General features: G+C 34.6%; 1 protein-coding gene across 1 annotated transcript in view; it reads right to left on the reverse strand.

Annotated features, from left to right (window-relative positions):
• Positions 1 to 15364, reverse strand: part of LOC120335719 (uncharacterized) — a 29047-nt gene extending 13683 nt beyond the window's left edge. Inside the window, exons 1-5 of the mRNA XM_039403308.2 lie at positions 15113 to 15364; positions 14580 to 14816; positions 14151 to 14442; positions 13882 to 14076; positions 13668 to 13793 (exon numbers count right to left, since the gene is read on the reverse strand). Of these exons, the coding sequence (XP_039259242.2) occupies positions 13668 to 13793; positions 13882 to 14076; positions 14151 to 14442; positions 14580 to 14816; positions 15113 to 15253 (991 nt within the window). The 5' untranslated portion in view covers positions 15254 to 15364. The remainder of the gene's footprint in view (positions 1 to 13667; positions 13794 to 13881; positions 14077 to 14150; positions 14443 to 14579; positions 14817 to 15112) is intronic.

Consider the following 15364-nt stretch of genomic DNA (forward strand, 5'->3'; position numbering starts at 1 on the left):
CCTTTACTTTTAAATGAGTAATACGAGCCCAAGTTGTAATTTTTTTCAATTTTCATCTGATGCAATCATCAATCGAAAGGCTTTTGGGCTCTGTTATGGTTATTATGAATGATTTCTTTTCATTTGTCCATCGGTTATTTACAGTGACTAATATGGTAAAACTAAATATAAACTTTTAACGAAATTGCCAAATTTATAAATGAAATCTTTTAAAAAACAAATATCACTAACACATATTTTAATACCATTTTAACTGTTTAATTATTTAACACAAATAATAAATTGTTACTATCAATGACACAAACTTTTGCTATAATGTTGTTACAATAACATGTAACGTGACAAGGGTGTCAAAAATAGGGGCGATGTCACGCAATTGTAAATAGCACCCATTGCATGCAACTGTCCTATATCTCCTAAGAACGTTAATAGCCCCTTTCTACGACAATTACATGGGCCACTAGAACTGTCGCGGGTGCAATTGCATGATGATTTGGTTGGGTGAAACATAAAAGATAAAATATATAGAGAAAAGTATAACAGAAAACGCAAAATAAAAATTCGTCGCACGCAATATTTTTCCGCCTGCACCTGGCCAGGAAGGAAGCACATGGACGTTTGAAAATAAGGTTAAATCTTGTGCAAAAATAGTTGTCTAACTTGTTTGTAGTTTATTATCATAAATGAATTAATAGATGCGGTTTTCGGCGACAATTCCGTAATGCTATGTATGATACGTTATGTCAAAACAACACATATCAAAATAGAAAAAAATTAATTGCCAATATCATTATTGTTCGGCGATATTTGTAGTTTACAATAAAAGCATAAGCTACTACAAATGCATGAAAGTATTATGTTTGTTCGTATAACTTTAAAATATATTTGAAAAAACAGAAATGTTTGCCTAATTTAATATGAAGGAACAGGAGACGTTCATTGAGCGCATCCGGGGGAACGGTGCATGAATGGATCTTACGAGAGCGCAATCACAAACCAGCCTCTATTTATGTAAATTTAGTCGTGACTGAATCGAGTAAAGAATAAAGTCAAAATATAATTCGTGAAAGGAGAGGTCGCATTTGACCCGCAGTAAAGAATAATTCTTTCGCGTGATTGCGTCCATGCATGAATCTATCGTCAGCACGCAAATCTATTCACGCCCACGCGAGCACCAAATTTAGCACTCAAAGAGTCAGATACAAATTTTGTTCTGTTTGATCACGAAGGTGCGCACTCTTTAATTGAACTGTCGCTCATGCTGTCGATCACGGTTCATCGAAGATGAAAACCTGGCCATTATTTCTTGATCCTTTGCATCTAAATGCAATATTTTCTCCCGAAGAAACGATTTCCACAAGACCTACTCTTTAAAAAACGGGTTGGTTACTTATGACTTTTTACGATTCCAAAAACATCCGAGTTGAAAATTTATTATCGATTTGATATACTTCATAAAAATATTCTTAGTTTGCAATGTAAGACCAATTTTTTTTTCGCGATAAACCAATACCAAGACCGTGAGTATATTTTAAATCATTCTAAATTTCGAAACTAGCTCCTACTAACTATGTGTTTATCCGTTATGCCCTTTGTATTGCTTTATCTAAACCTTTCTTCTTATCAAGTGACAAGGAATACTTATTCAATATCCGATCACCTTCACTTAATAATTAGAGTTTTGTGCAATATCCAACATTTCATCAAATCTGATTAAAAATGTGACCCATTTACATGAGTATTAAATTGGATTGTGGTTGGATGGAGTTGCCATGTGGTTGGGTGGGGTTACCGCAGTTTCACTTCAGCAAAACTTTAAATTCATATTTAAAAAAAAATGGACAAATTAGGTCGTATATTGGGTAGACGACCAAGGCATTTTTCTTCACCACGCCAGGGTTGACGTGCGCTGGTTAACACGTGCTGAGGATATTTAATGTTGACAAAATAGTTAAAGGAGTTAAAGCCCCTCCTGAAAGTTGCAGTATTGTAATATTGACCAAACTCACTAAAATGTTACGACTGGCTGGGTCAATGAGCGGTCACTTTGGAAAAAAAATCAATGCGTTCTGCCTCATTTCCACACGCGCCCTGCATCAATTATCATGACGAATTGGTCCAAGCCAAATTCGTTACCATTTGTCAGCTTTTTATAGTTACACACAAGATCAAGCATGGCATTGTAAGTTCAATTATTTTCCAACATGCATAGCATATATAATATAAAGGAGGAGACAAAATGACAGTTTTTGACTGTTAGCGCATACCGTGAGTAACCACATTCGTTTTGTTCTCGAAAGTGGCCGTTCTTTGTATTCAACTACGGAAAAGGAGCTGAAAGCCACATCATTAAAAATGAATCATTTTCACAATTTCGACGATGCATTGCTTGCCTTCAATTTAAGCTACAAATCAGTTGCGCTATTTCTTTGAGTGTGCAGTTGTTCATCAAATGTTTTGACGCTACGTCCAAATCTTTTCCAATAGTCTGTTTCATTAACATACTGGATGTAAAAGCTTTATACATTCGTAATCGTGAAAGATCGGTGTTTTTCCGATCTTCAGACGAAGATTAAACTATTACGGTAATCGTTTTCCCTTACAACACATAGTTAAATAGTTAAGTATAAAAGGGAATTATGGGTAAGCAGGAACATTCATGGTTAGTAAATGGGTTAGATATATAAATCCTGTAGTATACAAGTTCAGCAATATTTAACAACTTCATTACAGACAAAATCATAAACGACACCGCAGCTGAAACTGGGAACACGGCGTTGGCGGGATTTCCTTTTCGTATGTTATTTATTCCAGCTGTAAGGAAGGGACTGTATAATTTAGCAGGAACCCACATTTGTTGGACCATGACTGACAAACAGAAAACCGGAAATGGATACCGATCTTGGGATAACGGAATAGTAAACATCACCGTCATATCATGGTGGAATAAAGACGAAATGGTGAATATAATGCATCGCATGCCAACGCATTTGCCGTTCACTCACAAGTTTTAAATGACACAACTACTGTGATAGTGTCAATCACACATCTATGTTACATTCGCGAATGTCGTAATTCATCAATTTTAAGAAACATCGGGAAAAATTAATAATTGTTATAGCTTCAAGGTATACGAAGAAACAATTTTAAATTCATAACCAACGATTTTATTTTGGGGATTTCAGAAGAGAGTTTTCCGCGTTATAATGATTACGATATCGACATGTAACTTGGGCGGTTTAAAATTTGTTTACACAACATGCACAAAAATTTTGTAATCACAAGACAAGGTAAAACGTGACCTCTGCTAGCGTTAAAATAGACGTAACAAATTTGGAAATTTATTTTTGCAATGGGAGAAAGTATCCATCGGTGATGTGTATCATTGTTTTTACCGTAGTTACTGAGGAATCGACCTAATTAAGCGTTGAGTTGGGCGTATAACAAAAACGCATCGCTTGCTCAGTGGGATTTCAACAACTGTATATTTAAATTTGAGTTCATTTGCGTTATGGGTGTATAATATCTAAATTCTAAATGGGATTTTTCGATCAATTTCCTTCATGGGGCAGTTTTTAAATACTTTCTGATTTGGGATAAAACTGAGTCAGAATGATAATAGATTATATTACGAATCTTTTGACAAATGACTCGTTTTGCCGAGAGCAGCATTACACGCCAAAAAACCCTTATATGGCCGTCGGTGCGTAAAATTAATGTCGAAAGTTCTATTTCGCCGTATCGACGATCACGTTTTTCTGATATTATATCATTTCCGCTTTTAGTCCGACAGTGCATTAAAGTCTATTTGTATAAATAACTTGCCAGCTAAGTCTTAATGACAAGGGCGATCTTAAGAACGTTCATTTTTATTATTCGTTGTCTTTAGAAACTCTGAGAACATTAGGTAACAAATCAAAAATCCGACATTGAATATCTGTTGAATTGAAACTATTGCAAACATATTTTATATTGTGTGACTACCCAAAAACAAAAAGTCAGTATAACGAAACCACGTCTAAATCTTTTCCATGAGATCATTTTGAATATATAAATAAATTTAGCTTTGATTTGTCATTGCATTACATCATCGCATAAGAAAATGCCACACCTTGCTCTCCAATATAATAATACTCACACCGCCACACGTGATATGTGCAAATAAAACACCGTAATAAGAAACGTCAAATAATCATCGTTTGAGTGATATACTAACTAACATGTACATATGACAAATAAAGTCATGAATTTATTTTCTGTGATACCTCCTGCTTTATAAACACCACAATATGATACAATGTTAAAGTTTCCCTTCACTTATTTTTAAAATTAATTTTGGAATTTAGAAAGAAAACAATCAATCAAAACAAGACAAACTGAATGAAACCGATCACGTTTAAGACGAATAACGACTACTTCGGATTTACATCCGAAATAATAAAACTAAAATAAGAACATAAAACAAGACTGGAATGAATGACGTAATGTCGGTTATTTCATTAACCGCAATTAAAGACTGCAGGTAAATCGTTTTCTTATAATTTTGCGGCATTCGGGGTGGTGATGAAGCAATGGTACCAACGCAAGTTTGCGGATGTATCAGCAGTGTAATAACGCCGTGTAATTGAAAACAATTGCCGTATGTTGAACGTTAATACACCGTAATCACATGGTATAGTGACGTAGCAGTCGCAAACGAGGCTGTCGGCGGGTGACGGCATCCTCGCAATTTTTTCATTTTCGAGTTTAATATCAATTTCTCGAGCATGATCTACTTATAACCATTGGCTTGTTAGTACTTCGTTCTCTTGTGCCGAAAATAGGAATTTTTAATTTTCAATGCAAACGACATGAACATCATGCAAATTCTCAGAAAATCTTCTTTGATCTATACGCCTACCCCAATGATATCGATACCGTTTTAGTTTAATGGGAGAGATAAAACATATAATTTGACTCAATATTATACGGTCTAGTGAGAATCACGCGTATATAGGATGCAGTTTCAAGTACACGGAAGTCCTGTCTATTTGAACCAATTATATCAATATTAAAAAGGAAATGTTAATTTAATTACGTTAATTATAACGCATGCATAGGAACTTGTCCGCAGGACTTCTTTTTGGTGTAATTAAATATATAATATTGAGAACAATTTCGATAACTCTATTATTATTGATTGATTCATGTATAAAGTTGAATGTGACGTTTTTGGAATCTCTGAAATCTCAAAATAGCATGTACCTTATTACAGCTTTTATCACGAACATTCCCGGTTTAAGATTTCAATTTTGTTTGGCGTTCTTACAATTGGTAATAACCTTCCCGGCGTATGTAAGCTGTGTCTGTGAGTAATCATTAATTCTGGTGGGACGGGAATCTGATAAGCTGAAGTTCACGCTCAATAAATACACTTTCGGTCAAAATTAACCAAACTATATTTAAGAATATAATCTTCGTAAAAATTGAGACTCAATTCGAAACTTGTTGTTTCACATCGCGCTATTGGTAAAATTAGAGAGGTAGATAGTAACAAACAAATAGGTAGCATGTAACTTCATTTTTGCACGAGGTATTCACAATTCATTGAGAGCTTGTGGTCTTTGGAAATTTACAATAAAGATATTTAATCAGGAAATACTTGATATTTGGGGCCATGTGAAGCCGGAAATCTGGCATGAAAAATTAGGCCTGATTACGAATTCGATACCTCCGAAACGTAAAACGTCGTCACATCACAATATTATACGCCGGCAAGTTAAGATCACTTAAATTTTATATATGACACCATGAAGTAGTCACCTCTTTTAAAGTCATCAAAAGGCAAATTTACGGCTTTTCATCGAAATATCTTAATGCATGGATGAGTATATGAAAACAATTTCAAATTTCCTAAAATAACAAGACATTTTAACCATATTACGCACATGTCAATGTACAAGCGAAGTCAATCAATAAGCATTCAAACGAATGAAATGGGTCACGGAGAAAATGGGTTAACTAATTCTTTCATCTCGGGACCCCCATTTGCCAACGGTTTTAATTTGCTTAAACTGCTTCAAAACGGAATAGAATCGCATAATGATATGGTCACGCAAATATGCGCCATAACAGCATGAAACAAGATTTGTGCACAAACGCATTTTATTCCCACAGAGACCCCTTTCCGTTTGGTGACGCGCCTTTGTTGATCATTGAAGCGATCATTTGCATTTTGTGTTATTTCATAAAGCGTAATGTTGTTAGCCGTTATCGAATTTAATGCCTACTAAGTACTCTCCCTCGTAAAATATTAAAAAAGAGAAATGATAAATCTCAATACCGAAATCAGGTCACAGGGGCATTACAAAATGCATAATATGAGTTATTCATAAAGAAAGAGAAGAAGCCTCATTAAAGTCAATTATTTTATATTGGTCTGAAGATATATTTGTGAAAAACTACTATCCGATTTTGTTTAGCTTGAACGTTCATATCATTCATTCTAACAAGACAAGACAATTTTAAGGAAAAAAAACAAGTTGGGTCGTCATAATTGAATTTAACAACACGTCCAATTGAATGTGTCAGAGATTATTGTTTCGCAATGCTGGTTTTGTAGTCGATTCGTCGCTTGGGGGAATTTTTTTTCGTGTGTTTGATGAATAGAGTATATTTTCGACAAACTAGACAACTGTCACGATTAATTGAGATGATTATTTATAACGAAAGCGTTTTATTCATCGAACGATCGAAGTACTGTTAGTGATACTACTTTTTCACCAATCCCTACGACATTTCGGTTTATTTGGTAACGTTCATTATTCCGTAATTTAAAAATTAATCTTAATATTTCTATTTTTTTGCGCGTCCGTTGATTCGGACAATAAGTCCAAGGCTGATGTAGGCTGTTATGAATCGACAAAGCGTTCTTTTGTGCCTCTGGGCATAAGTCCTGCTCAAGGCGCTACATACTCGGAAGAAACTACGATGTGAGAATCGAATTTTATGCTTCGGTTGCATTAGATATGTTTTATGATAAAATGCTCAATTCAGATAACTTTTGAAAATGGATAAAAAGTTGGACACTCAGCAAAACACACGTTCATTTATGAACATCGTTAATTCAAGATGCTGGATATTCTCAGTCATGATTTTCTCAATGAATAATATTTTATCTCGATAATTGATATCTATTTCAGAATAACTGCTGATGGCGGAAAATGACGTAATGTTTTCCCCGTTTCTAGATATACTCTAGAATTGTTTTATTTTGCAGCATTTACAGAATAAAATATAAAAAAATTTATTTATTTTTTTTAAGTGTGGCACATATGATATCTTCGTTATATAACCATAACAACTTATCATGACAAAAAAAGATATTTGTTTTCACTAGTTATTTTGTACAAATATCGATTCGAATGTGATATCTTCATAATAACGTTGCTCATTAGCTACAATTTCCACGATGGATCACAAATTTGCTCGCATATATTGCATAGTTTTAATTCCAACTCAACGGCAATAACTCAAATGCTGATCTGGTTAAAATCAACACAGTAGAGCGAGTTCAGATTTTGTAGTTATAGTATAAATCAGTGTTTTTTCAGTCAATATCTCCATACGCGATTTAGGGCAGTTTGAGCACATTTGTATAGCTTCATCGGTTCTGAACTTCTGGGACATAAATTTAAAATGTCTTTGTGACCAAATACTGGGAAAGTTTGCGATGTTAAATACTAATTCAAACAAAAATGGATTGAAAATTATGCAAGAAGGTAAATGCATTTGCATGACATTGACCAATATATGCGTATATGCATGTCCTGGAGAATCGATGATACACCCGTTTTGGGCAAATAGTTTTTTTGAACACTTGACATGCATTTCTTTTGATTCCAAGTTGTTTTGAGCTTTTTGATTGAAAGATAAAAAAAAAATAAAAAAGAGCCTTAGTTGTGATGTTTTGTACGCCAGAGAGATGTCGATTATCGCATGTCATGCAATGTTTGTATAAATATCAGTATTTAACGAAATGACGCCGTTACGCATAATTTCGCACGGATACCATATGCCACTGCTTGCAATTAAGTCAATCTCATACAATGGGAACCTAAAATAATAATGGTCAAACATGTTTCAGTATTTCACAGTATTGTCTGTGCTAAATTCTTTGGCATAAATTATCGATCCTCTCTGCGGATGCACATTATGTTGGGTAACAAAGCAACAAAACCGAATTATTGATGACGGTATAGAGGAGGCAGGTAGGTATGGAATTAGTAATCATCAATTCATAATGCCGGCACACTATTTTCATTATATGGTTAGTAATTGTCACTTGTCGAAAATATAATCTATCCATAATTGTATAAGAAGAAAAATATAACAACAGGATCTCGATATTTTTGTTAAAAATTAATATTTTGTTGCCCTAAAAACTTGTATGTTCTTTTGCGATATCGCAAGGATGAATAGAAATATTTCAGATAAGGAAATTTCAAATAACCTAACCGAGTCTAAGTTATCATCTTAAATTATGCTCTTTTGTCACTACAGAACGCACCTGCACGGCTAAGCTGTATTAGTTTTCAAAAGTAAATAAAATGCGTCCACGCCTCACGCGCAGTTAGCGAATGTCGCAAACAACTCAACTGAAAATTTGGCAACTGACAAATTGGGTTAATAACTCTTAGAGTTTAATAACGTCAAAATAGACCATGCAAGATACACACGCTACTCTTATTAATGATTCTGTTGTGTCAACCAAGCCCAAATATTTAATTTATATTATTAAATCTGTGCATTGTCTTGCGTAGAAATATAATGACACATTGCACCAAATAAAATTGATGATAACGATAAAGCACGGATGTGACATCTGGTATGCGTTGCAGTATTTTTTATCAACAGTGTTAAAGGACTTTCCTCGGTCTGTAAATTTGGGGGAAATTTTTGATAGAGAAAGATTACCTAATCGAAATATAGGAAACTAAATGTTCAATTTACATTATCCGATGCCATCCATCACTCAAGAGATTTTTTTAATAGGAACCACTTACGGTATCGATACGTGGTTATTTTATAACGTATTACTTAATAATGTTCAGGATTCGTGAAACTGTCAAAAATGAAATTAAAACGAAAAAGAAAAATTGTTTCAGCGTTAATCACTTAGCCACACCCGCGACCGTTTTCTCGGACATGTCCGTTTCGGAAATGTAATAGCAAATATCAAGGAGATATTAAAAACAACCAACTTGCATCAATGCATGTAAATATTGACTATTGAATGAGGATAAGTAATTCGCATAAAACTTCATATATATTGACATGGCCGGCGGTTTAGTCGATTCTGATACTCCGATAACATATGGAATTTTTGCAATGTTTATTTTATTACAACGAATGCATTATATTAGCACAAACAGCATATGGCGCTAGAATTTGCGTTCCCAGTGCCGGAAAGCAGACGCCAAGCGTTTCAAAATGTTTATATAAGAGAGACTGTGGGCACAATACGTCTCATGCACTATTTGCCTATTTTGTTTCAACCACACAAACTTAGTGTTATAGAATACAAGTCATGTACAAAGATTAAAAATGTCGTGGATGACAAACCCGCCGATGGCATATTGACAATAGGTGGACGCAAATTGAAAACGTATAACGAAATTATGATAATATTTGTTTCTATCTTCCATAGAAAGTCCCTTTAATCAAAAAATAAATAATATGGATTATTTTACATTTTGAATGTACGAAGTAAAATGAAATGCGATTCTCCTATTCAATTTACATGTGAACTATATAAGTCCATGAAATAGTTCATGATACAATTATCGATATGAAGTCTATCATATAAACCTGATATTACTATTCAAAAATAACATCAGAATTTTATTAGTTGTATTACGCATGAAACGCTTCAAATAATGTTACACGAAACACAGCCTCCTTCAACTATGTAATTCCATAAACATGAATTATATGATTGTACGCTAGAGTTTAGAAACGTTTTGTAAAAAAGTGGGGACTATATTACACAAAAGTTTATTAACGATTAGCAGGGAATAGATCAGTCTTGAAATAAATTAGGTCATGGTGTTTTTTCTAAATGCTGAAATATAAAACTTTCATTAAACAAAGGGCAAAAATATCCAAAGCCAATAAAGTCTTGTATCCTGTTCGTTTGAAATCAGTAGAATAACCAGAAATAGAACATTACAATTTACTAATGCGTGACGAAAGAGCATCCTGATTCCAACTCTTTGTTTTTATCGTCGTTCTTACTTAATCAGCATGTACCAGGAATTAAATCAAACATGAAATAAAATAAATTACCGCAACTGTCGTTAGGAAACGAGAAATCTTTTCAGGTGTGGTTTTGAAGACGCGATGAATTTCATGAAACGCAATAAGTCGATAGACGTTGGTAAATAAGACGTAGTTTAGTCACCTGCATGAATCACGTGATGACTACGTCTGCCATCAAAGCCGTTGGAGGTCAAACGAATGCCCGATTCAGCACAGTCAAACATCGATATTTAAAAAGGCGTAAACTTCAAATTATAGTGCACTCGTATCCATGACCTGTGCTAAGCGATAGATAACAAAATCAATTCTATTTACCTTCAAATGAAATCAAATTTGTTCATCACATCCCAATATTGAGCTAATATGCATGGCGGTACAGATAGCTCGGATGAGGTCGACGATTCGTATGAAATCTAATTGAAAGAGAGTATCGCGTTGACGCAGACTGATTTACGATCGCTCTCTGCCATTCTTTATGCATTTACAATGCAAAATTAATGGAAATTTTATTGTTTAAAAAAGATAACCTGTTTACCTCGCTAATGTCTCATAAGATATAAAATGCTATATAAATTGGTAAGTATGATACAAGAATGAATGATGCATTATTTTAAATACGTTGTTAAAAATTTACAAAAACTACGATTCTATCCTTTATCAAATAGTTTTAGTATAGCATACAAAACAATACCAGTAAGGTTTCGGTATAGCTACGTGTTCTTAGCCATCATTCAATTACGAAACAAATTATTAATATGCAAAAAACGAAAAGTGAGTCATTAGAAAGTGGAATTGAATATTTTATGTTACCTATTGACATTTTCAGCAAATGTTCTATACAATTTATGGTCGAATATACGCCCAGCTGTCGATAAATAGTATAAATATTAGTCTGCCGATAACAACTTTATACATAAGACAAATACCGAAAAACTGCGGCGAATTGCTTTAATCTCAGCGTGGTGCATTGCGCATAAGAGATGGCGTATCTTCAAAGACTGGAATTCTGTCTAATAAACAGACGGATTGACAGCAACGTATCGCTACTCTATAATATCGTACATTGGCAATATTGTTTGAAAAAGTGTTAATCTGTCTATTGGATAGATATTGCTACTGCCCCACGTAATTATTTATATATGCAGACCGAAGTTTATACACTTTATGTTTCTACATTACGATATTCTACCGCACTAGTATCGAATTTGCGAGTTTGGAAACTTTCATCTATCATATCTCTCAATATTCGATTAATAGTCGGCCATGGATTGGTAGTGCATTTCCTAAAGTAAACAGTCAGATATTTGACAGTTTTTAAATCTTTCCTCATGTCGTAGTTTCTCTGATAAAAGGATGTAAATACAAGCGAAGTCAATTAGAAAATTTTGTACGAGGATAGGCACTCAGATTGTATTGAACGATCATGTGTTAACGATAAACGGTGACTATAAAAAGTTCCAAAACAATATTATATCAGGTTATATGAGAGTTACTAAACCATCTATGGGGTATGCGCACTTGAGAATAATTTTTAAAAGTTCGGAATCTATTTTGTGGCTTGTGTAAGTGTGTTTCTAGACTTTATGAAATCATAATCCGTTTTTTGTCGAATTGTTAGCCACGAAGATCTGTAAATAACTTACGACTTAAGTTCAATATTATTTGAAAAGTATATTTGAAAAATTATAATCAATCCCCGACGCGTGATTCTGTTCACATACTTACTATACTTTTTTACGACTACTACAACTTTTAGAGTTGTTGAAGTGCTGAATTAGTGCGTAGGCTCGGTTTGAATGTCTATAAATGAAACCATGCGACTATCGGCAGCAAGACGACCGTTCGTTTATGTCATAAAGGTGCTTTAATGAAAGTGTTTGATGAAATTTTATAATTTACAGTCCACTGCTTAAGTACACGGATACACGTAAAATGGGGTTGCCGGGAAACCTTGCCGCATTATATAAGTAACAGATCGCGACCTTTCGATTGTTTCATTTTCTCAATGAGAATGTAAATTTATAGCACACGCATAGTTTTTTGCATAGAACAAAAAGAAAATATTTAAAAATGAAATATCCTTACACATCAAAAGTTAATTTCAAAGTTACAATTTAGGTCTTTCAGAGGTATAGTAGTGCTAATAGCTTTTATATTCATAATATATTCAGCGAAATATGAAATATTTCGAAAAAGTCGGTAAAAACATTATAGTTCGTGTGCTGTGTCAATACCATGATTTACATTTTCCACAGGCATTACTAACGGTTTCATACAATTAAAAAATCGTCTACACTTCGAAATTTGAAGATTGAAGTTAAAATTGTTGTACGGAAATACCCCAAAAACAACACTTTGTTCAAAAACGTTTTCGTTTTAAATGCGACTACGAGCTGCGAAATATGGGCGGTGCCGACGATCTTGTCTTCTTTCGTTGAAAACCAACGAAAAATCAATTCAAACATATTTCGCAATGGAATAATGGGTTATCCAAAGATTCGCGTCACCTTTGGAGTAAAATGCATAAGTGAGTAAATAAAGGCGTACCACTATACAAACAACGAAATATGAATATTGATTATGGCAAAATAGGAGAATGTTTTTATCATCATATAGTGCACAATCGAAATGTTGTATGTCGATTAATGATAATGAACTTGAAATAAGTAAGTGAAATTGTCAGTGATTATGCGAATGGGTATATTCGATACCAAACAGCTTTGAGCTTTATATAACAATCTTATTTTCAATATTGTAATGCAGAATTACCCAGTTTCGACATTCTGTGCATCAAGTGGAACAAAATTCGTGGTACTATGCGACAGGTGCAATGGTATTCGCAATGAAATCACAGGCACTCCAGATACTTTGAGCATGCTGTTATTCTGGCATTGCCTTTGTTTGCATCCCATTGAAAACGCTGCCCAAGAGTGCGGGAAAGCGCTGCTTCAACATCAAGTACTGGCAAGCAGGCATTTGACAACGTCTCACAATCTTAACCCTAAAAACTTACTGCCAAATCACGAGAGCCATTTAATATAATTGCGAACGCAGAGCAAGGGTTAAAAATCGTCTCCTGGATGCGCTCTCACATTCAAATAAATTAATGACAAAGGAGACGCCATTTTCGGCATGCGGCTACGGAAGCACGTAAATACATGTCTTCAAACGATTTTCCGCAAAATAATCAAACTTATGTAAATTCGACGAATGGCAATAGCAGTTGCGATATGACTAACCGTTATCCAAATAAACTCTTCAAAAACTCATGGATTTATACCCGTTTTTAATATGCGTACAAAGTAACAACATAGATTCTATTAGTATTAGAATTCTATTAGAATTAGTATAAAACTCAAGTGTGATACCTCTGTTTTCTATGCCGGTTGAACTTGAACGAGAATCTTCGTCATCACTCCTGGCTTCAACTTTCATTGCCATTGATTTTCTCCCACTGCTGCCATTCATATGGCTTGGTGATGGATATCGTTGATCTGTACAGAACGTTTATAATGATATTTAGAAACATTATGGTAAAGCTATTTTTTCCTTCATCGTAATAAATATGAATAAGATTCGTACCATTTTCATTTGGAGATACCGTGTGTGCCATGCTTCGTTGCGGCAGACTCGAAATTGTTGTGTTAGAAGATGAAACAACTGGCCAGGCAGACTGAGGAGATTGTGTCGAAATTCTGCTAGGCGACGACGAGGAATTTGCTGGCGTCAAACCCCGTGGTGGCATTCCAGGGGATCGCGAAAGCAAACTTTGAGTGCCTGAAAATTGAAGATGAGAGTGTTATAAATATACCAAACATAATGCCTATTATATATACCAAATTGTATCTCACCAGCCATGGTTGCGGCGAGCCTTTCCAGTCCATATGACATTGGGTGCATGGGAATTAGCAGAGGCGGAGTCCCCAAATTAGCTCTCCCCGTAGCTGTTAAAAGGGATGACATATCGGATGGAAGCGATCCTGGAACACGCTGGTTTGAAATAATTGGAGATAACGATCGATCTGGTCCTCGCTTTGTGCCGTTCAACAGTCCAGGTGGTATGCCAGAAAAATTCGCTAAGCGTGGTAAAGACTGAGCCCACAGTATATTTGATCTCATAAACTCGGAACATGCATTGGCAACCTAGGAAATTAAACGAAACAAATAATAGCGCGTAGAGTAGATATAAAATACAGGAGTATTACAGATTAGGATTTAAAATACCAACCACAAAGAATTGAAATCTTGCAAAAAAAATATAATTTATACAAATAAATTACCTTAAACATCTGCATATAGCTTGCAGCTGATAGTACATCGATAACATCAGAGGCATTAACTTGAAGATTTGCGGTGTAAGCGTATTCGAGCAGTGGAACAAACCCTCGTAGAGTCACATGCTCAAGATCCACAGTGATATATCCGTGCTCACCAGGAGTAACGGTTGCAGTCGTCTTTCCACCGCAGATGGCATTCAAAAAATAATCGCTTGAAGCGGCCATGACAGCTTTGTGAGCCTTAAATGATAAACGTCATTTTAAGTGATTACCATTTTGAAAATATATAAATATCGGATAAGAATATGTCAGCCCCAAGGTAAATACCAGCAGTACTGATATACAACATAGAGGTCTGAAATTCAAATTAATTAAATTGAGTAAGTAAATTTCGACGGGATGTAGTTATCAGTTCTATAAAAGGAGGAATTAAAATGACTTATTCCAATAAAATGTTTGTTTGGTGATGCCAAATCCACACAAACATTTGATGCATTTCTTCAATTTCAGACGCAAGATATAATAGTAATAAGTACCTTGTATTCCCTGCCTTCAACAATAATTGTAAGATCACATAATATTCCTTCCCTCCTTAGGTTATTTAGTTGAAGTAATGCATCTCCTGCGTGTGTAGTATCTCGATGAGATAAAACTTGAGCCATCCCCGCCATTTTCATTCTTTCTTAGAAGGTCGCGACACTCCTGCTTTCTTCTATTTTTGATTTAATGCTTGTTTTCATAAAATACTCAAGCATAAAGTACGATATAGACGTTTAACCTAAGGATAC

Source organism: Styela clava, chromosome 2 (assembly GCF_964204865.1).
Source record: "Styela clava chromosome 2, kaStyClav1.hap1.2, whole genome shotgun sequence".
Classification (NCBI taxonomy): domain Eukaryota; kingdom Metazoa; phylum Chordata; class Ascidiacea; order Stolidobranchia; family Styelidae; genus Styela; species Styela clava.